The sequence below is a fragment of the Salmo trutta genome, chromosome 37 (genome assembly GCF_901001165.1).
Source record: "Salmo trutta chromosome 37, fSalTru1.1, whole genome shotgun sequence".
Lineage (NCBI taxonomy): Eukaryota > Metazoa > Chordata > Actinopteri > Salmoniformes > Salmonidae > Salmo > Salmo trutta.
In genome coordinates, this window is record NC_042993.1 from 23126358 (window position 1) to 23151256 (window position 24899).

A 24899-nucleotide genomic window follows, 5' to 3' on the forward strand; every position below is an offset into this window, starting at 1 on the left:
GTCGGAAAGATATCAGTTTGTCTCTGTGGATGGTTTGTCCTCTGACAAATCAACGGTAAATTTCGGTGTTCCTCAAGGCTCCGTTTTAGGCTCCGTGCTAGCCTCTCTACACTGGCCAACTGTTAAGGCAAGGGCTGATTTCAAGGTTTTACTGCTAACCTGCAAAGCATTACATGGGCATGCTCCTACCTATCTTTCCGATTTGGTCCTGCCGTACATACCTACATTTTCGCTACGGTCACAAGACGCAGGCCTCCTTACTGTCCCTAGAATTTCTAAGCAAACAGCTGGAGGCAGGGCTTTCTCCTATAGAGCTAAATTTTTATGGAATGGTCTGCCTACCCATGTGAGAGACGCAGACTCAGTCTCAACCTTTAAGTCTTTATTGAAGACATCTCTTCAGTAGATCCTATGATTGAGTGTAGTCTGGCCCAGGAATGTGAAGGTAAACGGAAAGGCACTGGAGCAACGAACCGCCTTTGCTGTCTCTGCCTGGCCGGTTCCCCTCTCTCCACTGGGATTCTCTGCCTCTAACCCTATTACATGGGTCACTGGCTTACTGGTGCTCTTCCATGCCGTCCCTAGGAGGGGTGCGTCACTTGAGTGGATTGAGTCACTGACGTGATCTCCTGTCTTATCCGGTGTCCTGTGTAAATTTAAGTATGCTCTCTCTAATTCTCTCTCTCTTTCGCTCTTTTTCTCTTTCTTTCTCTCTTTCTCTCTTTCTCTCTTTCTTTCTTTCTCTCGGAGGACCTGAGCCCTAGGACCATGCCTCAGGACTACCTGACCTGATGACTCCTTGCTGTCCCCAATCCACCTGGCTGTGCTGCTGCTCCAGTTTCAACTGTTCTGCCTGTGGCTATGGAACCCTGACCTGTTCACCGGACGTGCTACCTGTCCCAGGCCTGCTGTTTTCAACTCACTACTGACAGCTGGAACGGTAGAGATACTCTGAATGATCGGCTATGAAAAGCCAACTGACATTTACTCCTGAGGTGCTGACCTGTTGCACCCTCGACAACCACTGTGATTATTGTTATTTGACCCTGCTTGTCACCTATGAACATTTGAACATCGTGGCCATGTTCTATTATAATCTCTACCCGGCACAGCGAGAAGAGGACTGGCCACTCCTCATAGCCTGGTTCCTCTCTAGGTTTCTTCCTAGGTTCTGGCCTTTCTAGGGAGTTTTTCCTAGCCACCGTGCTTCTACACCTGCATTGCTTGCTGTTTGGGGCTTTAGGCTGGGTTTCTGTACAGCACTTTGTGACATCAGCTGATGTGAGAAGGGCTTTATAAATACATTTGATTGATTGATTCTCCTATGGGGACAGCCGAATAACCCTTTTGGAATGAAGAACCCTTTTGGAACCATTTTTTCTAAGTGTAGCTTGCATCCAGTAGCTTGCTATCTGCTGTTAAGCTAGCTATTTTACAGCAGACCCTGCTTTACATAGCTACAGTATCTGTTATCTATAGCTACAACATCTGTTCTTTAATACATGAAAATGCAATGCTGCCCAATGACGTGTGCTAATTTCTTTCACAACATACTATGACTAGCTACGTTAGCTGGCTAACGTTATCTAACTGGTTAGTTAGCTACTTGCAGTAATCACTGCCACACAGACTGCATTTCGTAGCCTCAAATAGTACCTTAGCTAGATTGTGTTGTTATTACCAAATGATCAAAGCTGTAATAACCCAAAGTGAGTTGTAATGCGTCCTCAGTTATCCAACGTACACAGGAAGTGCTGCCTGGTTTGGACTGTCTGGGACTTTGTAGTCTTTATAGACGGCCTGGGACTCATATTTGCAGCAGTAAATTGTAGTCTTTGTAGGCTAGTAAATCTAGTACTGGTGGAGGTTTGTTGCAAAGTACATTTTTTCTCAAAGAGCTATCATGCCTGTTGGTGAAATTACGTTGAACCAACGTGGAATAAGACGTTGGATTGACATCTGTGGCCAGTGGGATGCTGTTCTGACCCCTAGGCGCAGAAGTCAAGAAATCCATTTTATCATTGATGATCAATTCAGTAAATTAAATAATTACAAGGGTTTCATCATTAGGACAGTAGTTTATTTTTCTTTGCTATCCATTGCAGTTCTGAAAAGGTCAATTGCACAACAGTGCAAATAAATAAACAATGACAAAAGATAAGAAAGAAATCTCACACACAAACTTTATAACAGAATCATGAAGTTGTAACATTTAAGTATTCTTCATAACCAGTAGTATTTATTTTGATGTATTTACTTATATTCCATTTTCATTTAAAAATACACAAAATCGAAGACACCATACAATAGTATTCTGTCATTTACACTTCAGTTTTTTTGTCCTTTGTATTTTTTTATGGTTCCACATGTATACAGTATTGTAATTTTCTAATATTATGATCTATACTTACATACAAACAACTACAGATTCTACAGCACAGTACAAAGACAGTGATAAATTATCTGTTACATGTAATTAATTAATGTATTCTTATTGACAAAAGCCTCAAAGACCTAGGGGTAGTTTTAGGAGTGAATATAAGCCATTCAGTCCCATTTAGTAGAAGCCAACACACAGCATTTCAGTGGAAAAGGCCCAGCATATAATATGTTTCATTTCCCAATAGTGTTTTGGGGAGAGATAAAAGACAAATAATCTAACACTTATTGCTATAATTACGTTTTTGCACTCATGATTGACCGTTGACCGAGCAACAAGTTAAGAATACAAAAAAACCCTGTAACAGAATTGAAAATATGCAACTACAGGTACTAGAAACAATCTTGACTTAAAATATCCTGAACTGGTTCACTGAGAGAATAAATAGATAGTTAAGCATTTCACAGCATTCCATGTCATACTATACAACATTAATATTGACATCCTTGTTTATCATTTCATGGGCGGTATAATTAGGACAACATAGAGATAGGATATGGAAACACAGATCAGACACATGCTGCAATGCTGATGCTGATTCTTCAATAACAAATGGAATCTTTTAAGATTACTGCGCTTCTTAGAGGAATTGGGAACAAATGTACTTTCCGACAGACAGGCCATCCACGTCCCAAATCAGTTCATAAAAACTGCTCCCCCTACTACAGGAATATTTTCAAGGGGTCAAAGGTTATAAAGAGCTATAATATATATTAATGATCTATGTTATATTTTATTTATTTTAATTTACATGTTTAAATCTATATTCCAGTTTTTTTATGACATAGTATAAACTTAAGACATACAAAAAGATTTGGCAATAATCAATGAGAGAAGTTACTCATGGCACACTTATAGATCGGCGGTCACCAAACCTGTCAATTTTGAGGAATGTGGTAACGGCTTGAAGTTCCTATATAGATTAAGGGGTCATACATTGAATGTACAATATGCTAGTTTATGGTAATGTAAACATAAAGTAAAGTGAGAGGTTGCTATGTCAATAGTCAACTGCGACTACTGTAAATCAATGTATAATGATTATTTTGTGTGCTGTTCACAACTGCATGCGTGACTCATTTGGTACCAGTGAATCCTTTGGCTACTGTCTTAAATTGGTCGCTTGTAAGCAGTTGTTGTGCGTACGTTAACTGCTTTACCTTCTGTTTCCCTTCATGTGCTAGCTACTGATATATTTTATGTCTCAAAGGTTTTGGTCTTTTCAAGAATGCAAGGCATTAACAACTGTGCATGTACAGCTAAGTACATTTAGTGCAATGGATTGGTCTTTATCTAGAATGCTGTTAAGTCTACATATGGCTGCTATCCTAAAAAATGGCAGTTTATGATCATTTCCTTTGTTGCTGAATCAGTGCTTTGTTGCTTTTCTCAGTTTGTTTCTTTGTAACATGCAATTGTGAACATACCGCACTTGATCAATGTGCTTGCTATAAGGGGAATGTGAAACGTTGTTTGGTACCAAACCAATGTACAGGAAATCTATGGATCAGATATCCCATGAGGACACTGCCCTTAGCAGTGTGTTTAGTCCTAGTCTATCATGTATGATAACAACCTCAGCGGAGGTGTGTAACATGTTAAATATACCCATATATCATGATGTTCTAAGCTTCAAGGGTGGAAATCAAAGGAAAGTTATACTACTTCTATTTCAATGCTCGGTGAAATGTTTCCCATAAGCATCCAATAATGTTCCCCATCTCATTGAGGTTTAATTCTCATTTTGATCATCCGATCAATAAAGCAGCTTTTACTTGTATCGCCACATCAGTTAATCATACTCCAAGTATCGAATAAAACAACTAATAAACAAGCTATCAAGAATCCACAAAAAATAAATCAATATTGCAGGTCAAAGTTCAATATTGCACAGGCAAACAAGCACAGTCTCACAACCAAATCAAAATAAATAATAAAATATGGGCTATGATGTACATGATAGTATTTAATGACAGTGTATATATGTCCTTACCACTATAGTCTCTTTTGAAACACATATATTGCACCCAAAAGTAAATATATCTTAATATCTTTAAAACGCAAAACAAATATAAAATGGAATCTACTGAAAATATATCACATTGTTGCAATGTTTCACTGAAGTTTAGTATATCCTTTCCATATCTTTGTGTATTATTTTCAACTTCATTATTTTGAAGATTTTCGCTCCACTTTGAACATCTAGTTCCTGTTTCACAATATCACAAAAAATCAAAACGGATGTTTCAGTTGTGCACATTAAAATGGTTTGATGTGTTTAAGGGTTGCGAGAATGTTCCAGAAATCCAAGGTCAATGTTAGAACAGGCAAATTATATCATAGGCAGTGTGATTTCTCTCGTAAAAGGACAGGATATAACATCTAACGTCTGACTTATTGATGTACGGTAACATGACACACTTTAATGCCATTTTCGTATTGTGTTCTATCTTTCTAGCAAATTGTCCACAAATTCACTTACATACTTAGTTACATGCATACCACTTCCCAAAAACACATTTTAAGAGCAAAATATAAAACCTATGACAGATGGAACAAAGAAGGCATTTGTTACTACAGGATATATGAAGCAAGAATGACGATTGAACTGTGGGCTTTTAAACGTTAGAACGGCTAGAAAGAATGTTTTAAAGGGAAAAAGCTCAACAGATCACTTTTGTCAACAGTCTCATTCAAACCATAATGAAAGTAAACCTGGAATGTTCTAAAATCTATAAAATGGCAGTTATTTTGTACATAGAATAAACACAAGACCTTGGAAGGTATGATAATGAGGAGAGGCCTTGGTTTAACTAAATGTTTTGGTTTACCCATTAAGTCAAAAATGCTTCAAATCAAGGCATAACGTATCATTTTTGACTGACGTTCTACCATAGCAATGTAGACTCATGTAGATGGGAAGTGAGCTGAGCTTATCAGAGAAATTGGTGTGAATATGGATTGGATGGCTAGTGGTAATTTCTATTACGGGCTTTTGGCATGGCTCATAAACTAGACCCCATGTCCCTACCCCATAACCCCAGTAATCAGTCTTCATTTTGGGGACCTGCATCTAAACTACCTCCTCAACCCTCCTAAACACATACACTCAGTGATTAAGATTACACTGAACAAGGATTCAAGTTGGAACAGCTTATGTTGGTCTAGGGGCAGAGTTTGGTTGCACTTCCCTTTCTCTACCAACTCACAGCCTATTCATGGGGATCAATGTCAAGCAGCGGCAGCACAGTTCCACAGATCTTAGTAGTATCGAGGTGTCTATCTAAACAGTACATCCAATATCAGGCAATCCACAATATTTACAGCTTAGTAGATCTGTGCAGCATCTGCATTGAACTGATTCCTGTGAATAGGCTCTGACTTCAATGGGGCGTACAGGGGAGAGTTTAGGGGTTTCTTGGGCTACTTGTTGTTCACAGTGTGGCTTACTCATTCTGACCCCCCATGTCGCCCCCTAGGGGTGTGGCCACACTATTGCAGCACCTGGCCCCGCGTCTCCGGCAGCTTGAACGCCAGGAAGCTGCCCGCTGCAAGCGCCCCGGAGGCGAACAGGATGGGCACAGCCTTGGTAATGCCCACGAAAGAGGTGAAGATGCTGATGCCCAACACGGCTGCCAGCTTACAGAGGGCGTTTAGAAAGCCAAACGCTGTGCATCTGGGAGGAGAGAGGAAGATCAGTCAGTTCCATAATAACCTCTATTAAACAGTCTCAGATTGAACTCATAATGTAACACCTGCAGGAGGACTGTTCAGCCAGATGGGCAGCACTACTACTCTTTCTGAAATTGGAAAATAATATTTAATCATGGTCCGATATTATTAAGCAAAAAGGCACGAGGGGGTGTGGTAAATTGGCCATTTACCGCAAACCCCCGAGGTGCCTTATTGCTATTATAAACTGGTTACCGACGTAATTAGAGCAGTACAAATAAATATTTTGTCATACCCATGGTATACAGTCTGATATACCACGGCTGTCAGCCAATCAGCATTCAGGGCTCGAACCCCGTTGATAATAATGAACAGCCAGTCTGCTATGGTGAGATCTCAGAGTTTGAAATGGCCAGAAATGTTTCAGTCAACCCAGTTTACTGGGATATACAGATTTGTTGTTGTTGTTGTTGTTGTGTATGTTGGTTGAGGCAGTGCAGTGTTCACTCAGCCATGGGGTGGCAGTAAGGATCCCCACCCAGTTCCACACACCACTACCATCAATGCTCTTACACAGTACTACAACCTCCATTTTCCTCCATCTAGTGTAACCAATCACATCAAGGCACCACTTTTGCCAGTGGAAGCTACAACCTTCCAAAGCTACAACCTTTGGTGTGGCTCTCTGGTTGGGGTTTCCTACCTCTTGTCAGAGGGGTAGAGCTCCACCGTCAGCACGTCCAGGGCATTCCAGGAGGCGATGCTGATGCCCCCGAACAGACAGAGCAGAGCGATCATGGCCGACTCACTGTTGCCGAACGACAGGAAGAAACAGCTGACACAAGAGATCACACTGGAGCCCGCTGAAGAGTGAGAGGAGAGGAGGGAAAGAGATGGGGAGGGAAGGAAAGGGAGGGAGATAGAGGGGAAGGAGGGGTCGAGAGAGGGAGGGGGAAAGGGGGAGAGAGAGAGAGTGAGGGAGAGCGAGAGAAGAAGAGAGGGAAAATCAGTAAATCTATGAATATGTCATCTAATATGACTGCTATTCTTGCTGAATCCATTTTGGCCATTGTGAGACAGACTACATTTTGTTTTCATAAGGTTGCTGATCTCTACGTGTCGAAGACATGCACCAACAGTACAGTGCAAAATCAGATGACAGCATTGTAGCCGTGACGACACTGTCGCCTCTCCTCGCTCTATTACCCAGCATCCTCAGCCGTCCGATCTTGTCCATGAGCAGCGCCGACACGATGTTGCCAGGCAACACGGCCAGGGTGCCCAGGAAGCTGACAAAGTATATCATGTAGGCACTGTTCTCGTCACTGAAGTCGCTAAGCATGCAGCCCTCCTTGTTGTGCAGGAAGGTGCTGTTGACCAGTTTGCTGTTGATCAGCCTGTACTTGAACAGATCTGTTGGGGAGAGGAGGGGAGAGGGGGGGGGGGGATTTACGAGAATTGTGGTTAATTCGATTAAATGTAGGGATAGACTTTAATGCATTCTGTACTGCTCGGATCTTTAAAGTCAGCTGAGATCAGCTGAGATTATGGTATTGTGTTCATATGAGATATATGAACACAGTGCCATAAATCACAGTCATTCTAATGGATGAATGACAGAATATGAACTGGGGCGTAAGGTTCGCATATCTAGGGCCTATTCAATGAGTTACAAAATAAAATACATTCATAACACTGAATTCTTTATTCTACTGTACATGAGAGAACGGTTTGTCCATACTGTCCAAGCCTAACCTCTGACCTCCAACCTCTAGGTTTTGTACTTCTCAGTATAAATCCATCATGTGGTTGGTCCCATAGTGGGTTAACATCCTGCACTATGGCAACAATCTCGCAGCTTCTAGCTCTTAGTGGGAAAGCACAGAGGGATTATGCAATAAAGCAATAGTAGTGAAATGGCTTTCTAATTCAAATTCAAATGAGTAGCTCCTGCATGGCATTGATAGCAGCAGAGCGATTGCTTGACTAGCCTATTGATGGACAAACACCTAACAGTACGAGAGGGAGGGAGGCGTTTAGATAGTCCCTATTGTACCGCTCTGATAACGTCTTGAGAGAGACAGAGAAAGAGAGAGCGAGAGAGACTAAGCCATTATAGGCTTGTGTTTGGCTGATAATAGGTTTCTATCGTTGTAATGTCAGAGATAAAATTGGATTCTGCCGATAGATCGAGAGGACTTCAAGCTCATCAATTTTACCCATCTTTTGTTATCAGCCATACAGATGAATCATCTTCTTGTGCAGGCTGCTTTTGTTTTGGAAAAATCTATCATTCAGTTTGAGATGACTGACAGTTATGTAATTTGCAGGCTGAAGCAAAATAGGATTGGGGCTGTGTTGCTAGGATACCTCTCTCTGTCTGCATTGCCTCATTATGTTACAGGGCCAGGGAGTAGAGTGATGGTAATTGAGCCATTTTGTCTTGTATGAAGCATATAATTGGAGCTGATTCTCTGCTCTGTTTCTGGCTCTGTTTCTGTAAGAGAGGTTTAACACCTTAGCAAGAAATGCATAAGATCTATATGAACAATATAAGACATGTTTATCTCCTTAGACAACAATATGGTATTCAATTGTATTTTTTCTGTCAATCAAACACAGAAGCCACTAACACAATTGAGATTACAGTTCTTAGATGAGTTAATGAAGGGAAAACCCCTTATAAGCAAAACAAGACATTCACAACTTATAATTCCAACAAACACTGATACAACACTCTCATCAGCAGAGAGTTGTAAACAACTGACCTGTGTTGTAGAAGAGGGTGGCGATGAAGGTGCAGTTCTTGAAGAAGGTGTTGCTGGAGGTGATGTCTTCAAAGTAGCACTCCTCAAACAGAGAATCCTCGAACACCATGGACTTCATCTTCAGATTCATAAACCTGACAGAGACAAAGAGACAGAGGGAGAGAGACAGAGACAGAGGGAGAGCGGGAGAGAGACAGAGAGAGAGAGAGAGAGAGAGAGAGAGAGAGAGAGAGAGAAAGAGTTTGTTTTAACATCAGAATGACTGACTGACCCTTGACCTATTTACTGTATGAATGGCTTGGCACCCTGCTGTGTTCCCATGACGACGCTGATGAGGGAAGAGGGAAGGGGACCTACTTGTTGTTGAAGTACTCTCCGTTGCGGTGCACCTGGTTCTCCAGGGTGAAGTTGAAGGTGACGTGCTCCACCTTCTCCTTGATGAAGACCTTGGTGCGCGAGGAGTACTCCTGCTTCTGGAGATACTTGATCATGTCAGGGAACCACACCGTCAGCCCATAGTAACTGAGGGAGAGAAGGGAGATGGATGTTAAGACAGACGTAGGGATCATGATGATACAGTTAATATAATCCACTTAGAAGGGATAGGACACTAACTACATCATCAATATCAGTAATGTAAAACTACATTTTCACTTGAGTCAGACAAAATCAAATCAAAGTTTATTGGTCACGTACATACATTTGCAGGTGTTATAGCAGGTGCAGTGAAATGCTTATGTTTCTAGCTCCAACAGTGGAGCAGAATGCCTCGCAAATACAATACTAATACACAAATAATCAAAACATCTAAACAAGAAGTCAAGTTTGTTTATTATACCTGTAGTTCATTCTATGCGGATCTGACTTTGGCTGTATATTACCTGAAAACTGTTTTGGGAGGTTGACTTTACCTGAACGACATAGAGAACCACACAGCCATCATCATGAGAGTGGTGCGGCGGTACTCAGGAGAGAATATGGCCAGGAAGTTGCTCCACACCTACAGGGAGGTTCACAGACACCCACACCCACACACACACACATGCACACACAAACCGACAAACACACGCAAACGCACACACACAAACAATATATTTCAAAGGAAATCTCTCTACAATCTACAACGGCATTAAATAAACATAATGGTCCACGTTCCACACAAGCCAAGCGTAAACACAGCTAGTAAACATAGCGAGGTAATCTCTGCACACAGGCACTTTATAAACAACGGGGGCTCATATACAAACTATCGTTCCAGTCTGTCATTCTGTAGTTAAGAGCATATAAAAATGAACCTTCTCAGTTCTCTTTGATAGTAATAGCAGTGGTGATTGTCATTCAGGGAGGTATGAGAGACTATAGGCTGAAAGTAGCCTAGCGGTGAGAGCGTTGGGCCAGTCACAGGAAGGTCGCTGGTTTGAATACCTGAGCCAACAAGGTGAAAAATGTGTCGATCTGCCCATGAGCAAGGTGCTTAAACCCTAATTAGCTCCAGGGGAGCTGTACTACTATGGCTGACCCTGTAAACCAACACATTTCACTGCACCTATCTGGTGTGTGACAATAAAACATGTTTTTGGTATACAGATACTATTTAGTTTGAGCTAGAATATAACACATTTTTGTTAGATCAATGATGAGCATTCAAAATGTAGAAGAAGAAGAAGCAGAAGAAGGATGGATAATCCTCCCATTCTTGTTAAAGTATTCACTCAATTTAGCCCCAGTTGACCAAACATCCTTAGGAGAGCAAGTGAAACATTACAATCATCTCTGGTTTAGCTGTTCATTACAAGTATGATGCTATGTTAACTGGTTGAACAGGTTATGGTAGAGTATGTTACCTGGTTGAACAGGTTAAGGTAGAGTATGTTAACTGGTTGAACAGGTTAAGGTAGAGTATGTTAAAACCTCTTACATCTACACGTTCCGCTAGCGGAACGATTGCTCCAATATCCAATGATGGGCGGGCGCGAAATTCAAACTCCTCTAAAATCGAAAACTTCAATTTTTCAAACATATGACTATTTTACAGCTATTTAAAGACAAGACTCTCCTTTATCTAACCAAACTGTCCGATTTCAAAAAGGCTTTACAGCGAAAGCAAAACATTAGAATATGTCAGCAGAGTACCCAGCCAGAAATATTCAGACACCCATTTTTCAAGCTAGCATATCATGTCACATAAACCCAAACCATAGCTAAATGCAGCACTAACCTTTGATGATCTTCATCAGATGACACACCTAGGACATTATGTTATACAATACATGCATGTCTGTTCAATCAAGTTCATATTTATATCAAAAACCAGCTTTTTACATTAGCATGTGACGTTCAGAACTAGCATTCCCACCGAACACTTCCGGTGATTTTACTAAATTACTCACGATAAACGTTCACAAAAAGCATAACAATTATTTTAAGAATTATAGATACAGAACTCCTCTATGCACTCGATATGTCCGATTTTAAAATAGCTTTTCGGATGAAGCACATTTTGCAATAATCTAAGTACATAGCCCGGCATTACAGGGCTAGCTATTTAGACACCCACCCAGGTCAGCCTCCACCAAAATCACATTTCCTATAAGAAAAATGTTCTTACCTTGCTTGTTCTTCGTCAGAATACACTGCCAGGACTTCTACTTCAATAACAAATGTAGGTTTGGTCCCAAATAATCCATCGTTATGTTCCATCAAGACGTTTTGTTCGTGAGTTCTAGACACTATCCCAACGCTAAATCTCGGCCACGAGCATGACGCAAAATATGACAAAAAAATTCTAAATATTCCATTACCGTACTTCGAAGCATGTCAACCGCTGTTTAAAACCAATATTTATGCAATTTATCTCGTAGAGAAGCGATAATATTCCGACCGGGAATCTGCCTGTCTGTAAACTGAGGAAAAAACCGAAAGCCGGGGGCGGGGCGTGTCACGCGCCTAAGGCTTAGTCCATTGAGTGACCACTTAGCTTTTGCTCTCCTTTGTTTCAGCCAGGGCTTTGAATTACGTCATTCCTGTTTTTCCCGGGCTATGAGACCTCATTGGAGACGTGCGAAGTGTCACGTAAGAGCAGAGATCCTTTGTAAACGATAGAGATAATAAAGAAGGGCAAGAAATGTTCAGACAGGGTACTTCCTGAACAGAAGCATCTCAGGTTTTTGCCTGCCATAGGAGTTCTGTTATACTCACAGACACCATTCAAACAGTTTCAGAAACTTTGGAGTGTTTTCTCTCCAAAGCTATTAATTATATGCATATTCCAGTTTCTGGGCAGGACTAATAATCAGATTAAATCGGGTACGTTTTTTATCCAGCCGTGAAAATACTGCCCCCTAGCCATAAGAGGTTATTAACTGGTTGAACAGGTTAAGGTAGAGTATGTTACCTGGTTGAACAGGTTAAGGTAGAGTATGTTACCTGGTTGAACAGGTTAAGGTAGAGTATGTTACCTGGTTGAACAGGTTAAGGTAGAGTATGTTCCCTGGTTCAACAGGTTATGGTAGAGTATGTTACCTGGTTGAACAGGTTAAGGTAGAGTATGTTACCTGGTTGAACAGGTTAAGGTAGAGTATGTTAACTGGTTGAACAGGTTAAGGTAGAGTATGTTACCTGGTTGAACAGGTTAAGGTAGAGTATGTTACCTGGTTGAACAGGTTAAGGTAGAGTATGTTAACTGGTTGAACAGGTTAAGGTAGAGTATGTTAACTGGTTGAACAGGTTAAGGTAGAGTATGTTACCTGGTTGAACAGGTTAAGGTAGAGTATGTTACCTGGTTGAACAGGTTAAGGTAGAGTATGTTACCTGGTTGAACAGGTTAAGGTAGAGTATGTTAACTGGTTGAACAGGTTAAGGTAGAGTATGTTACCTGGTTGAACAGGTTAAGGTAGAGTATGTTACCTGGTTGAACAGGTTAAGGTAGAGTATGTTACCTGGTTGAACAGGTTAAGGTAGAGTATGTTAACTGGTTGAACAGGTTAAGGTAGAGTATGTTACCTGGTTGAACAGGTTAAGGTAGAGTATGTTAACTGGTTGAACAGGTTAAGGTAGAGTATGTTACCTGGTTGAACAGGTTAAGGTAGAGTATGTTACCTGGTTGAACAGGTTAAGGTAGAGTATGTTACCTGGTTGAACAGGTTATGGTAGAGTATGTTACCTGGTTGAACAGGTTAAGGTAGAGTATGTTAACTGGTTGAACAGGTTAAGGTAGAGAATGTTAACTGGTTGAACAGGTTAAGGTAGAGAATGTTAACTGGTTGAACAGGTTAAGGTAGAGAATGTTAACTGGTTGAACAGGTTAAGGTAGAGTATGTTACCTGGTTGAACAGGTTAAGGTAGAGTATGTTAACTGGTTGAACAGGTTAAGGTAGAGTATGTTACCTGGTTGAACAGGTTAAGGTAGAGTATGTTACCTGGTTGAACAGGTTAAGGTAGAGTATGTTAACTGGTTGAACAGGTTAAGGTAGAGTATGTTACCTGGTTGAACAGGTTAAGGTAGAGTATGTTACCTGGTTGAACAGGTTAAGGTAGAGTATGTTACCTGGTTGAACAGGTTAAGGTAGAGTATGTTACCTGGTTGAACAGGTTAAGGTAGAGTATGTTAACTGGTTGAACAGGTTAAGGTAGAGTATGTTACCTGGTTGAACAGGTTAAGGTAGAGTATGTTACCTGGTTGAACAGGTTAAGGTAGAGTATGTTACCTGGTTGAACAGGTTATGGTAGAGTATGTTAACTGGTTGAACAGGTTAAGGTAGAGTATGTTACCTGGTTGAACAGGTTAAGGTAGAGTATGTTAACTGGTTGAACAGGTTAAGGTAGAGTATGTTACCTGGTTGAACAGGTTAAGGTAGAGTATGTTACCTGGTTGAACAGGTTAAGGTAGAGAATGTTACCTGGTTGAACAGGTTAAGGTAGAGTATGTTACCTGGTTGAACAGGTTAAGGTAGAGTATGTTACCTGGTTGAACAGGTTAAGGTAGAGTATGTTACCTGGTTGAACAGGTTAAGGTAGAGTATGTTACCTGGTTGAACAGGTTAAGGTAGAGAATGTTACCTGGTTGAACAGGTTAAGGTAGAGTATGTTAACTGGTTGAACAGGTTAAGGTAGAGTATGTTAACTGGTTGAACAGGTTAAGGTAGAGTATGTTACCTGGTTGAACAGGTTAAGGTAGAGTATGTTACCTGGTTGAACAGGTTAAGGTAGAGTATGTTAACTGGTTGAACAGGTTAAGGTAGAGTATGTTACCTGGTTGAACAGGTTAAGGTAGAGTATGTTAACTGGTTGAACAGGTTAAGGTAGAGTATGTTACCTGGTTGAACAGGTTAAGGTAGAGTATGTTACCTGGTTGAACAGGTTATGGTAGAGTATGTTACCTGGTTGAACAGGTTAAGGTAGAGTATGTTACCTGGTTGAACAGGTTAAGGTAGAGTATGTTAACTGGTTGAACAGGTTAAGGTAGAGTATGTTACCTGGTTGAACAGGTTAAGGTAGAGTATGCTACCTGGTTGAACAGGTTAAGGTAGAGTATGTTACCTGGTTGAACAGGTTAAGGTAGAGTATGTTAACTGGTTGAACAGGTTAAGGTAGAGTATGTTACCTGGTTGAACAGGTTAAGGTAGAGTATGTTACCTGGTTGAACAGGTTAAGGTAGAGTATGTTAATTGGTTGAACAGGTTAAGGTAGAGTATGTTACCTGGTTGAACAGGTTAAGGTAGAGTATGTTACCTGGTTGAACAGGTTAAGGTAGAGAATGTTAACTGGTTGAACAGGTTAAGGTAGAGTATGTTACCTGGTTGAACAGGTTAAGGTAGAGTATGTTAACTGGTTGAACAGGTTAAGGTAGAGTATGTTACCTGGTTGAACAGGTTAAGGTAGAGTATGTTACCTGGTTGAACAGGTTAAGGTAGAGTATGTTAACTGGTTGAACAGGTTAAGGTAGAGTATGTTACCTGGTTGAACAGGTTAAGGTAGAGTATGTTACCTGGTTGAACAGGTTAAGGTAGAGTATGTTACCTGGTTGAACAGGTTAAGGTAGAGTATGTTACCTGGTTGAACAGGTTAAGGTAGAGTATGTTACCTGGTTGAACAGGTTAAGGTAGAGTATGTTACCTGGTTGAACAGGTTAAGGTAGAGTATGTTACCTGGTTGAACAGGTTAAGGTAGAGTATGTTAACTGGTTGAACAGGTTAAGGTAGAGTATGTTACCTGGTTGAACAGGTTAAGGTAGAGTATGTTAACTGGTTGAACAGGTTAAGGTAGAGTATGTTACCTGGTTGAACAGGTTAAGGTAGAGTATGTTACCTGGTTGAACAGGTTAAGGTAGAGAATGTTACCTGGTTGAACAGGTTAAGGTAGAGTATGTTACCTGGTTGAACAGGTTAAGGTAGAGTATGTTACCTGGTTGAACAGGTTAAGGTAGAGTATGTTACCTGGTTGAACAGGTTAAGGTAGAGTATGTTACCTGGTTGAACAGGTTAAGGTAGAGTATGTTACCTGGTTGAACAGGTTAAGTGTAACGCCCTGGCCATAGAGAGGGGTTTTTGTTCTTTATTTTGGTTAGGCCAGGGTGTTACATTGGGTGGGCGTTCTATGTTCCTTTTTCTATGTTTTGTATTTCTTTGTTTTGGGCCGTGTGTGTGGCTCCCAATCAGGCACAGCTGAAGCTCGTTGCTGCTGATTGGGAGTCACACATAAGGAGCATGTTTTTCCTTTGGGTTTGTGGGTAATTGTTTCTGTCAGTGTTTTGTTCCAGACAGGACTGTTTGCTGTCGGTTTGCTCATTTTCTTGTTTTGTATAGTGTTCATGTTGTTGATATTAAATTCTAATAATGAACACTAACTCCGCTGCACCTTGGTCCACTTCTTCAGACGACAGCCGTTACAGAATTACCCACCACCAAGGGACCAAGCAGCGGAAGAGGGAGGTCCGGTCAATGGAGGAGACGCCGGCCAGCAGACGGGGTCGCTGGCGTCGGTCGAGGAAGCCCGGAAGACACCCCCAAGAAAATTTTGGGGGGGGGCTAATGGGGTGGTCCGGAAGGGCAGAGGAGGAGCCCAGACCACTGCTCTCGTGGGGGATGACGGCAGAGGAGGAGATACAGATGATGAGGCAGTTGATTGAGGACCTGCAGAGGGATGATCTGGAGGAGCCTTGGTATGCGGAGTTGCGCGCTGTGTCGCCAGTGCGCCCGCACAGCCCGGTGCGTCCGGTGGACATGCCCAGCACATGCCGTGCTAGGAAGGGCATCCAGCCAGGACGAGTGGCAAAACCGGCTCCACGCTTCAGTTCACCAGTGCGTGTTCACAGTCCTGTCTGGCCCGTCCCTGCTCCCCGCACCAAGCCCAAGGTGTGTGTCCACAGTCCTGTCCGGCCCGTCCCTGCGCCCCGCACCAAGCCCAAGGTGCGTGTTCCCAGCCCTGCCAGTCAGCAGTCGTCAGAGCTGCCCGCCAGTCAACAGTCGTCGGAGCTGCCCGCCAGTCAACAGTCGTCGGAGCTGCCCGCCAGTCAACAGTCGTCGGAGCTGCCCGCCAGTCAACAGTCGTCAGAGCTGCCCGCCAGTCAACAGTCGTCAGAGCTGCCCGCCAGTCAACAGTCGTCAGAGCTGCCCGCCAGTCAACAGTCGTCAGAGCTGCCCGCCAGTCAACAGTCGTCAGAGCTGCCCGCCAGTCAACAGTCGTCAGAGCTGCCCGCCAGTCAACAGTCGCCAGAGAGGTCAGACTGCGCTGAACTGCCGGAGTGGCCAGACTGCGCTGAACTGCCGGAGTGGCCAGACTGCGCTGAACTGCCGGAGTGGCCAGACTGCGCTGAACTGCCGGAGTGGCCAGACTGCGCTGAACTGCCGGAGTGGCCAGACTGCGCTGAACTGCCGGAGTGGCCAGACTGCGCTGAACTGCCGGAGTGGCCAGACTGCGCGGAACTGCCGGAGTGGCCAGACTGCGCGGAACTGCCGGAGTGGCCAGACTGCCCCGACCTGCCGGAGTGGCCAGACTGCCCCGACCTGCCGGAGTGGCCAGACTGCCCCGACCTGCCGGAGTGGCCAGACTGCCCCGACCTGCCGGAGTGGCCAGACTGCCCCGAACTGCCGGAGTGGCCAGACTGCCCCGAACTGCCAGAGTGGCCAGGGACGCCCGCCAGCCCGGTGAGTCCTGTGCCTACGCCTAGGGCTAGGCCTCTGTCATGTCTCCCCAGCCTGGTGAATCCTGGGTCAGTGCCGTCAGAGCAGCCAGGGTCGCCCGCCAGCCAGGCGCAACCATCGCCGCCCGCCAGCCGGGCGCAGCCAGGGTCGCCCGCCAGCCGGGCGCAACAAGGGTCGCCCGCCAGCCAGGCGCAACCATCGCCGCCCGCCAGCCGGGCGCAACCATCGCCGCCCGCCAGCCGGGCGCAACCATCGCCGCCCGCCAGCCGGGCGCAACCATCGCCGCCCGCCAGCCGGGCGCAACCATCGCCGGCCGCCAGCCGGGCGCAGTCAGTGTCGCCCACCAGACCTTCGGCGCGGCCAGGTGCGCCACCGAAGAGGGCGACGTCAAGGGTGGAGCAGAGGCCACGTCCCGCACCTGAGCCGCCGCCGTAAGAAGGCCCACCCGGACCCTCCCCTTCAGAGTCAGGTTTTGCGGCCGGAGTCCGCACCTTTGGGGGGGGGGTACTGTAACGCCCTGGCCATAGAGAGGGGTTTTTGTTCTTTATTTTGGTTAGGCCAGGGTGTTACATTGGGTGGGCGTTCTATGTTCCTTTTTCTATGTTTTGTATTTCTTTGTTTTGGGCCGTGTGTGTGGCTCCCAATCAGGCACAGCTGAAGCTCGTTGCTGCTGATTGGGAGTCACACATAAGGAGCATGTTTTTCCTTTGGGTTTGTGGGTAATTGTTTCTGTCAGTGTTTTGTTCCAGACAGGACTGTTTGCTGTCGGTTTGCTCATTTTCTTGTTTTGTATAGTGTTCATGTTGTTGATATTAAATTCTAATAATGAACACTAACTCCGCTGCACCTTGGTCCACTTCTTCAGACGACAGCCGTTACATTAAGGTAGAGAATGTTACCTGGTTGAACAGGTTAAGGTAGAGTATGTTACCTGGTTGAACAGGTCAGCCAGCTTCATCCTCCATCTCTGGTGCCAGGCGGTGCCCTCTCCCATGTCCACCAGCTCATCCATCTGCTTAACTGTCTTGATGGTGGTCACCTAGGAGCAACAACACAACTCAGTCACACTTCCTTAACATAATTACTCCCTAAACAACTTTATCAAAGCTTAATTCATCCTCAAATAACTAATAAGTTCAAGCTAATTCATGCAAATTGTACAAGGGTCCTCCTCACTGTAAATGTATGAGAGAGGCTGTGTTTGCTCAGCGGCAGTAATTGCAAGATGATAAATGAATATAAAAATGTCCCCTCATTTCTTTTCTCTGAATAAAAGACTGCTTCACTTCACAGACTAGATGTGTCTGATAGGGGCTTGATAGTAGTTTAGGATGGATATACTGTGTGTGCATGTGTGTGTGTGTGTCACTCACAGAGAAGACCCTCTCTGGGTAGCCCTTCGCCCTCATGTTGGTGTCATGGACCTGCTTCAGAATCATCCAAGCCTCATCGTGTTTCCCATTCTACAACAGACAAGACAGACACATTTGTCTAATGAATAGCTAAATAAATAGAAACTCATTATAGTACATTTGTCAGCATAATCAGGATCCCAGCAGCTGTATAATGAAGGTAGCTACTGTAGGTGTTGTGATATTCAAACACAGCAGTAAGTCCCAAGTTAAACACAAGATGATAAACAATGCCTTGGGTAGCCACTATTATTTTTGTTATATTTTGATTGGTGGTTGGTGGACTGACCTCCAGGAAGAAGCGTGGGCTCTCGGGCATTGTGGTGAGGGCAGAGATGGCTGCCACAGAGGGGAAGGCACACACCAACACAAACACACGCCAGCTGTGGAACTGGTACGCAGAGCCCATCTGGAAACTCCAGCCTGGAACAGGGACATAAAGAGGTTGAAGAACTATGGTGCAAGGGTCATACCAGAGAGCAGTATACAGGACGATAAGCATATGCATCCATGTTTGATAGGAGCATAACAAAGAATATCATGATTGTTTCTGTGTGTATAAATCTTGTGCATTCAATTGTATTTAAATGTACAGAATGTGTAATCTTTGCTTGGAAACCAAATTTCACTCTGGGGTGGTAGAAATGAACCGACGAACATTGACCGACGAACAACCCCCCAACCTACTCACTGATTTGTTGATTGATTCATTGACTGATTGACTGGTAGGTTGATTGGTTAATTGACATTTCTCACCATAGTGGGGAATGATGGCCCAGGCCATGGCAGAGGCGTAGATGCCACCGATCATCCAGAACATGCAGAGCCAGCTGAGGTGCTCTCCTCTCTTCTCCTGGGCCAGGAACTCAGAGTAGTAGGAGAACACGATGGGGATGGAGCCACCGATGCTGCAGAGAGGGAGAGAGAGAGGGAGAGAGAGGGAGGAGAGAGAGAGAGAGAGAGAGAGAGAGAGAGAGAGAGGGAGAGAGAGAGAGAGAGAGAGAGAGAGAGAGAGAGAAATAAAGAAAGAAAGACAGAGCGAGAAAGAGAGAGAGGTAATAAAGAGTCTCTTCGGGCTATTAAACCATTTAAATAATCTGTGCCAGCACAATAACATTGTCAACATCAATAATAGATAGGCTTCATACACATTTCATCCAGTTGATTTAACCAAGCTGAGATTGCTTACAGACTTCCAGCTTTGGGAGTCATTGTGGGGCACATTAATTTTAGCATCATTTACAGTTGGCACTAGTATTTATAGCCGAGTCGTTCTCAGAGGAGAAGGGGTGTGTGACACAGCGTCCTTCCTTACCCCACGCCAGAAAGCAGACGGCATAAAAGGAAGGAGCTGTATCCTTGAACGAAGGAGGAGAAGAAGGCAAACACACTGTTGATGGAGAGGGAGATGAGGAGGGTCTGTCGCCGTCCAATCCGGTCGGCCAGGCCGCCCCACAGGAAGGCCCCCACCATCATCCCCAGGTACACAATAAGACCTGAAAGAGGGAGAGAAAGAGAAGGGGTGGGGAAGTGGGAAGGAGAACAAGTGAGAGAGAGAGAGAAAGAGGAGAAAAAGTGAGAGGGAATATAGGGATGGAGGGGGAGAGAGAAGGAGGGAAAAGAGAAAATCAGTTATTAATACCTATCAGGGTTATTATAAAAAAAGGGTTCCAAAATGGTTCCGCTGTCCCCATAGGAGAACCGTTTTTGGTTCCAGGTAGAACTATTTTGGGGTCCATGTAGAACCCTCTGTGTAAAGGGTTCTACATGGAACTCAAAAGGGTTCTACCTGGAAATAAAAGTGTTCTAACCGGAATGAAAAGGGGTTTTTCAAAGGGTTCTCCTCTATGGGGACAGCCAAAGAACCCCTTTAGATTCTAGATAGTACCTATTTTTCTAAGAGTGTATGGATCATAGAAATAGAATGGATAGAACGGGCGTCCCCATTCAAGTCAATGATGGTGTAATGGGCGGACAGCCATTGTGAGTGTACCCATAGGAGCAAATCAGGAAGTAAAAGCAGGAAGTGTATCCATTAATCTCTGCTGTGATTTTTTGACTCAACTCAACTGACATTACAAAAAATACATTCCATTGCATGAGCCACATCAGTTAGCATCATGTAAATGAACATTCTAAACTCTAAAAAAAGAAATGTCCTCTCACTGTCAACGGCGTTTATTTTCAGCAAACTTAACATGTGTAAATATTTGTATGAACATAACAAGATTCAACAACTGAGACATAAACTGAACAAGTTCCACAGACATGTGACTAACAGAAATGGAATAATGTGTCCCTGAACAAAGGGAGGGTCAAAATCAAAAGTAACAGTCAGTCTCTGGTGTGGCCACCAGCTGCATTAAGTACTGCAGTGCATCTCCTCCTCATGGACGACACCAGATTTGCCAGTTATTGCTGTGAGATGTTTCCCCACTCTTCCACCAAGGCACCTGCAAGTTCCCAGACATTTCTGGGGGAAATGGCCTTAGTCCTCACCCTCCGATCCAACAGGTCCCAGACATGCTCAATGGGAATGAGATCCGGGCTCTTCGTTGGCCATGGCAGAACACTGACATTCCTGTCTTGCAGGAAATCACGCACAGAACGAGCAGTATGGCTGGTGGCATTGTCATGCTGGAGGGTCATGTCAGGATGAGCCTGCAGGAAGGGTACCACATGAGGGAGGAGGATGTCTTCCCACAGCGTTCAGATTGCCTGCAATGACAACAAACTCAGTCCGATGATGCTGTGACACCGCCCCAGACCATGACGGACCCTCCACCTCCAAATCAATTCCGCTCCAGAGTACAGGCCTCGATGTAATGCTCATTCCTTCGACGATAAACGTGAATCCGACCATCAACCCTGGTGAGACAAAACCGTGACTCGTCAGTGAAGAGCACTTTTTACCAGGCAGCCATTGCGAGTGTACCCATGAGTTTGCCAGGCAAATTGCCAGGGTTAGAGGTTCCAAGCCTGTTCCTTTCATTGTATTCTATTGTATGGATCAATACATTCATTGACATTTCATTCTGTTTAGCTCTTGATAGAGTTCCAAGCAATCCTTAATCTAGCTAACTAGACAATCTCATCGGACAGATATACAATTGCTTCTTCTACCACAAAAATGTATTAAAGAATGTTGTATACTTTTAACATTATTATACATCAGGGGACATATGTGTCAAGCGTCTGAGAATACAGGTGTAGGATCTTAATTTGATCGCCCTGTTGTAGGAGAACTTTGCAGGGGGAAAAAACTCGTAGATTAGAATTTCATTTTCCACTTTAAAAGACTTTCAGACTTGATTTTCCCTTGCTTAAAATGTATCAACCCCTACAAAAATGTGCATTCATTATAATCCACATAATAATTCACTTTTCCTGTTGCTGCAGGATGCTACAGAAAACTGGTTCAAATTAAGATCCTACACCTGAATGGGTGTTTCATCTATATAGAGTTTTCATCTATTTTCTTTGTAGCTGTTTACATACCACCACAGTCCGAGGCTGGCATTAAGATAGAATTGAATGAGTTGTATTCCGCCATAAGCAAACAAGAAAACGCTCACCCAGAGGCAGCGCTCCTAGTAGCCGGGGACTTTAATGCAGGGAAACTTAAATCAGTTTTACCAAATTTCTATCAGCATGTTAATAAATGTGCAACCAGAGGGAAAAGAACTCTGGACCACCTATACTGCACACACAGAGATGCATACAAAGCTCTCCCTCGCCCTCCATTTGGCAAATCTGACCATAATTCCATCCTCCTGATTCCTGCTTACAAGCAAAAATTAAAGCAGGAAGCACCAATGACTAGATTAATAAAAAAGTGGTCAGATGAAGCAGAAGCTAAGCTACAGGACTATTTTGCTAGCACAGACTGGAATACGCTCCAGGATTCCTCCGATGGCATTGAGTAGTACACCACATCAATCATTGGCTTGTCACAACAGTGGTAGGCCTGATCACCGACAACAACGAGACAGCCTATAGTGAGGAGGTCAGAGACCTGGCCGTGTGGTGCCAGGACACCAACCTCTCCCTCAACGTGATCAAGACAAAGGAGATGATTGTGGACTACAGGAAAAAGAGGACTGAGCACGCCCCCATTCTCATCGACAGGGCTGCAGTGGAGCAGGTTGAGAGCTTCAAGTTCCTTGGTGTCCACATCACCAACAAACTAACATGGTCCAAGCACCCCATGACAGTCGTGAAGCGCACACGACAAAACCTATTCCCCCGAAGGAGACTGAAAAGATTTGGCATGGTTCCTCAGATCCTCAAAATGTTCTACAGCTGCACCATCGAGAGCATCCTGACTGGTTGCATCACTGCCTGGTATGGCAACTGCTCTGCCTCCGACCGCAAGGCACTACAGAGGGTAGTGCGCACAGCCCAGTAATTACTGGGCCAAGCTTCCTACCATCCAGGACCTCCCTACCAGGCGGTGTCAGAGGAAGGCCCTAAAAATTGTCAAAGACTTCAGCCACGCTAGTCATAGACTGTTCTCTCTACTACCGCACGGCCAGCGGTACCGGAGCGCCAAGTCTAGGTCCAAGAAGCATCTAAACAGCTTCTACCCCAAGACATAAGACTCTTGAACATCTAGACAAATGGCAACCCAGACTACTTGCAGTGCCCCCCCCCCTTTACACCACTGCTACTCTCTGTTGACATCTATGCATAGTCACTTTAAAAAAATCTAACTACATGTATAGTCGTGGCCCCTGTATAGTCGTGGCCAAAAGTTTTGAGAATGACACAAATATTAATTTCCACAAAGTTTGCTGCTTCAGTGTCTTTAGATATTTTTGTCAGATGTTACTATGGAATACTGAAGGAATAATTACACGCATTTCATAAGTGTCCAAGGCTTTTATTGACAATTTCATGAAGTTGATGCAAAGAGTCAATATTTGCAGTGATGACCCTTCTTTTTCAAGACCTCTGCAATCCACCCTGGCATGCTGTCAATTAACTTCTGGGCCACATCCTGACTGATGGCAGCACATTCTTGCATAATCAATGGTTGGAGTTTGTCAGAATTTGTGGGTTTTTGTTTGTCCACCCGCCTCTTGAGGATTGACCACAAGTTCTCAATGGGATTAAGGTCTGGGAAGTTTCCTGGCCATGGACCCAAAATATCTATGTTTTGTTCCCCGAGCCACTTAGTTATCAATTTTTCCCTTATGGCAAGGTGCTCCATCATGCTGGAAAAGGCATTGTTCGTCACCAAACTGTTCCTGGATGGTTGAGAGAAGTTGCTCTCGGAGGATGTGTTGGTACCATTCTTTATTCATGGCTGTTCTTAGGCAAAATTTTGAGTGAGCCCACTCCCTTGGCTGAGAAGCAACCCAAAACATGAATGGTCTCAGGATGCTTTACTGTTGGCATGACACAGGACTGATGGTAGCGCTCACCTTGTCTTCTCCGGACAAGCTTTTTCCGGATGCCCCAAACAATCGGAAAAAGGGGATTCATCAGAGAAAATGACTTTACCCCATTCCTCAGCAGTCCAATCCCTGTACCTTTTGCAGAATATCAGTCTGTCCCTGATGTTTTTCCTGGAGAGAAGTGGCTTCTTTGCTTCCCTTCTTGACACCAGGCCATCCTCCAAAAGTCTTTGCCTCACTGTGCGTGCAGATGCACTCACACCTGCCTGCTGCCATTCCTGAGCAAGCTCTGTACTGGTGGTGCCCCGATCCCGCAGCTGAATCAACTTTAGGAGACGGTCCTGGCGCTTGCTGGACTTTCTTGGGCGCCCTGAAGCCTTCTTCACACCAATTGAACCGCTCTCCTTGAGTTCTTGATGATCCAATAAATGGTTGATTTAGGTGCAATCTTACTGGAAGCAATATCCTTGCCTGTGAAGCCCTTTTTGTGCAAAGCAATGATGACGGCACATGTTTCCTTGCAGGTAACCATGGTTGACAGAGGAAGAACAATGATTCCAAGCACTACCCTTCTTTTGAAGCGTCCAGTCTGTTATTCAAACTCAATCAGCATGACAGAGTGATCTCCAGCCTTGTCCTCGTCAACACTCACACCTGTGTTAACGAGAGAATCATTGACATGATGTTAGCTGGTCCTTTGGTGGCAGGGCTGAAATGCAGTGGAAATGTTTTTTGGGGATTCAGTTCATTTGCATGGCAAATAGGGACTTTGCAATTAATTGCAATTCATCCGATCACTCTTCATAACATTCTGGAGTATATGCAAATTACCATCATACAAACTGAGGCAGCAGACTTTGTGAAAATTTATATTTGTGTCATTCTCAAAACGTTTGGCCACGACTGCACAGTACCAGTCAAAAGTTTGGACACACCTACTCATTCCAGGGTTTTCTTTATTTTTACTATTTTCAACATTGTAGAGTAATAGTGAAGACATCAAAACTATGAAATAACACATATGGAATCATTTAGAAATCAAAAAAGTGTTAAACAAATCAAAATAT

At 43.9% G+C, this 24899-nt stretch overlaps 1 protein-coding gene across 1 annotated transcript in view; it reads right to left on the reverse strand.

The window, feature by feature from the left end:
- Window positions 1-2058: 2058 nt before the first annotated feature.
- The window catches only part of LOC115176884 (synaptic vesicle glycoprotein 2A), an 83142-nt gene continuing 60301 nt past the window's right edge, over window positions 2059-24899 (reverse strand). Inside the window, exons 3-13 of the mRNA XM_029737240.1 lie at window positions 19749-19929; window positions 19190-19341; window positions 18723-18856; window positions 18395-18484; window positions 17953-18060; window positions 9792-9880; window positions 9238-9402; window positions 8881-9014; window positions 7319-7525; window positions 6816-6975; window positions 2059-6116 (exon numbers count right to left, since the gene is read on the reverse strand). Of these exons, the coding sequence (XP_029593100.1) occupies window positions 5933-6116; window positions 6816-6975; window positions 7319-7525; window positions 8881-9014; window positions 9238-9402; window positions 9792-9880; window positions 17953-18060; window positions 18395-18484; window positions 18723-18856; window positions 19190-19341; window positions 19749-19929 (1604 nt within the window). The 3' untranslated portion in view covers window positions 2059-5932. The remainder of the gene's footprint in view (window positions 6117-6815; window positions 6976-7318; window positions 7526-8880; window positions 9015-9237; window positions 9403-9791; window positions 9881-17952; window positions 18061-18394; window positions 18485-18722; window positions 18857-19189; window positions 19342-19748; window positions 19930-24899) is intronic.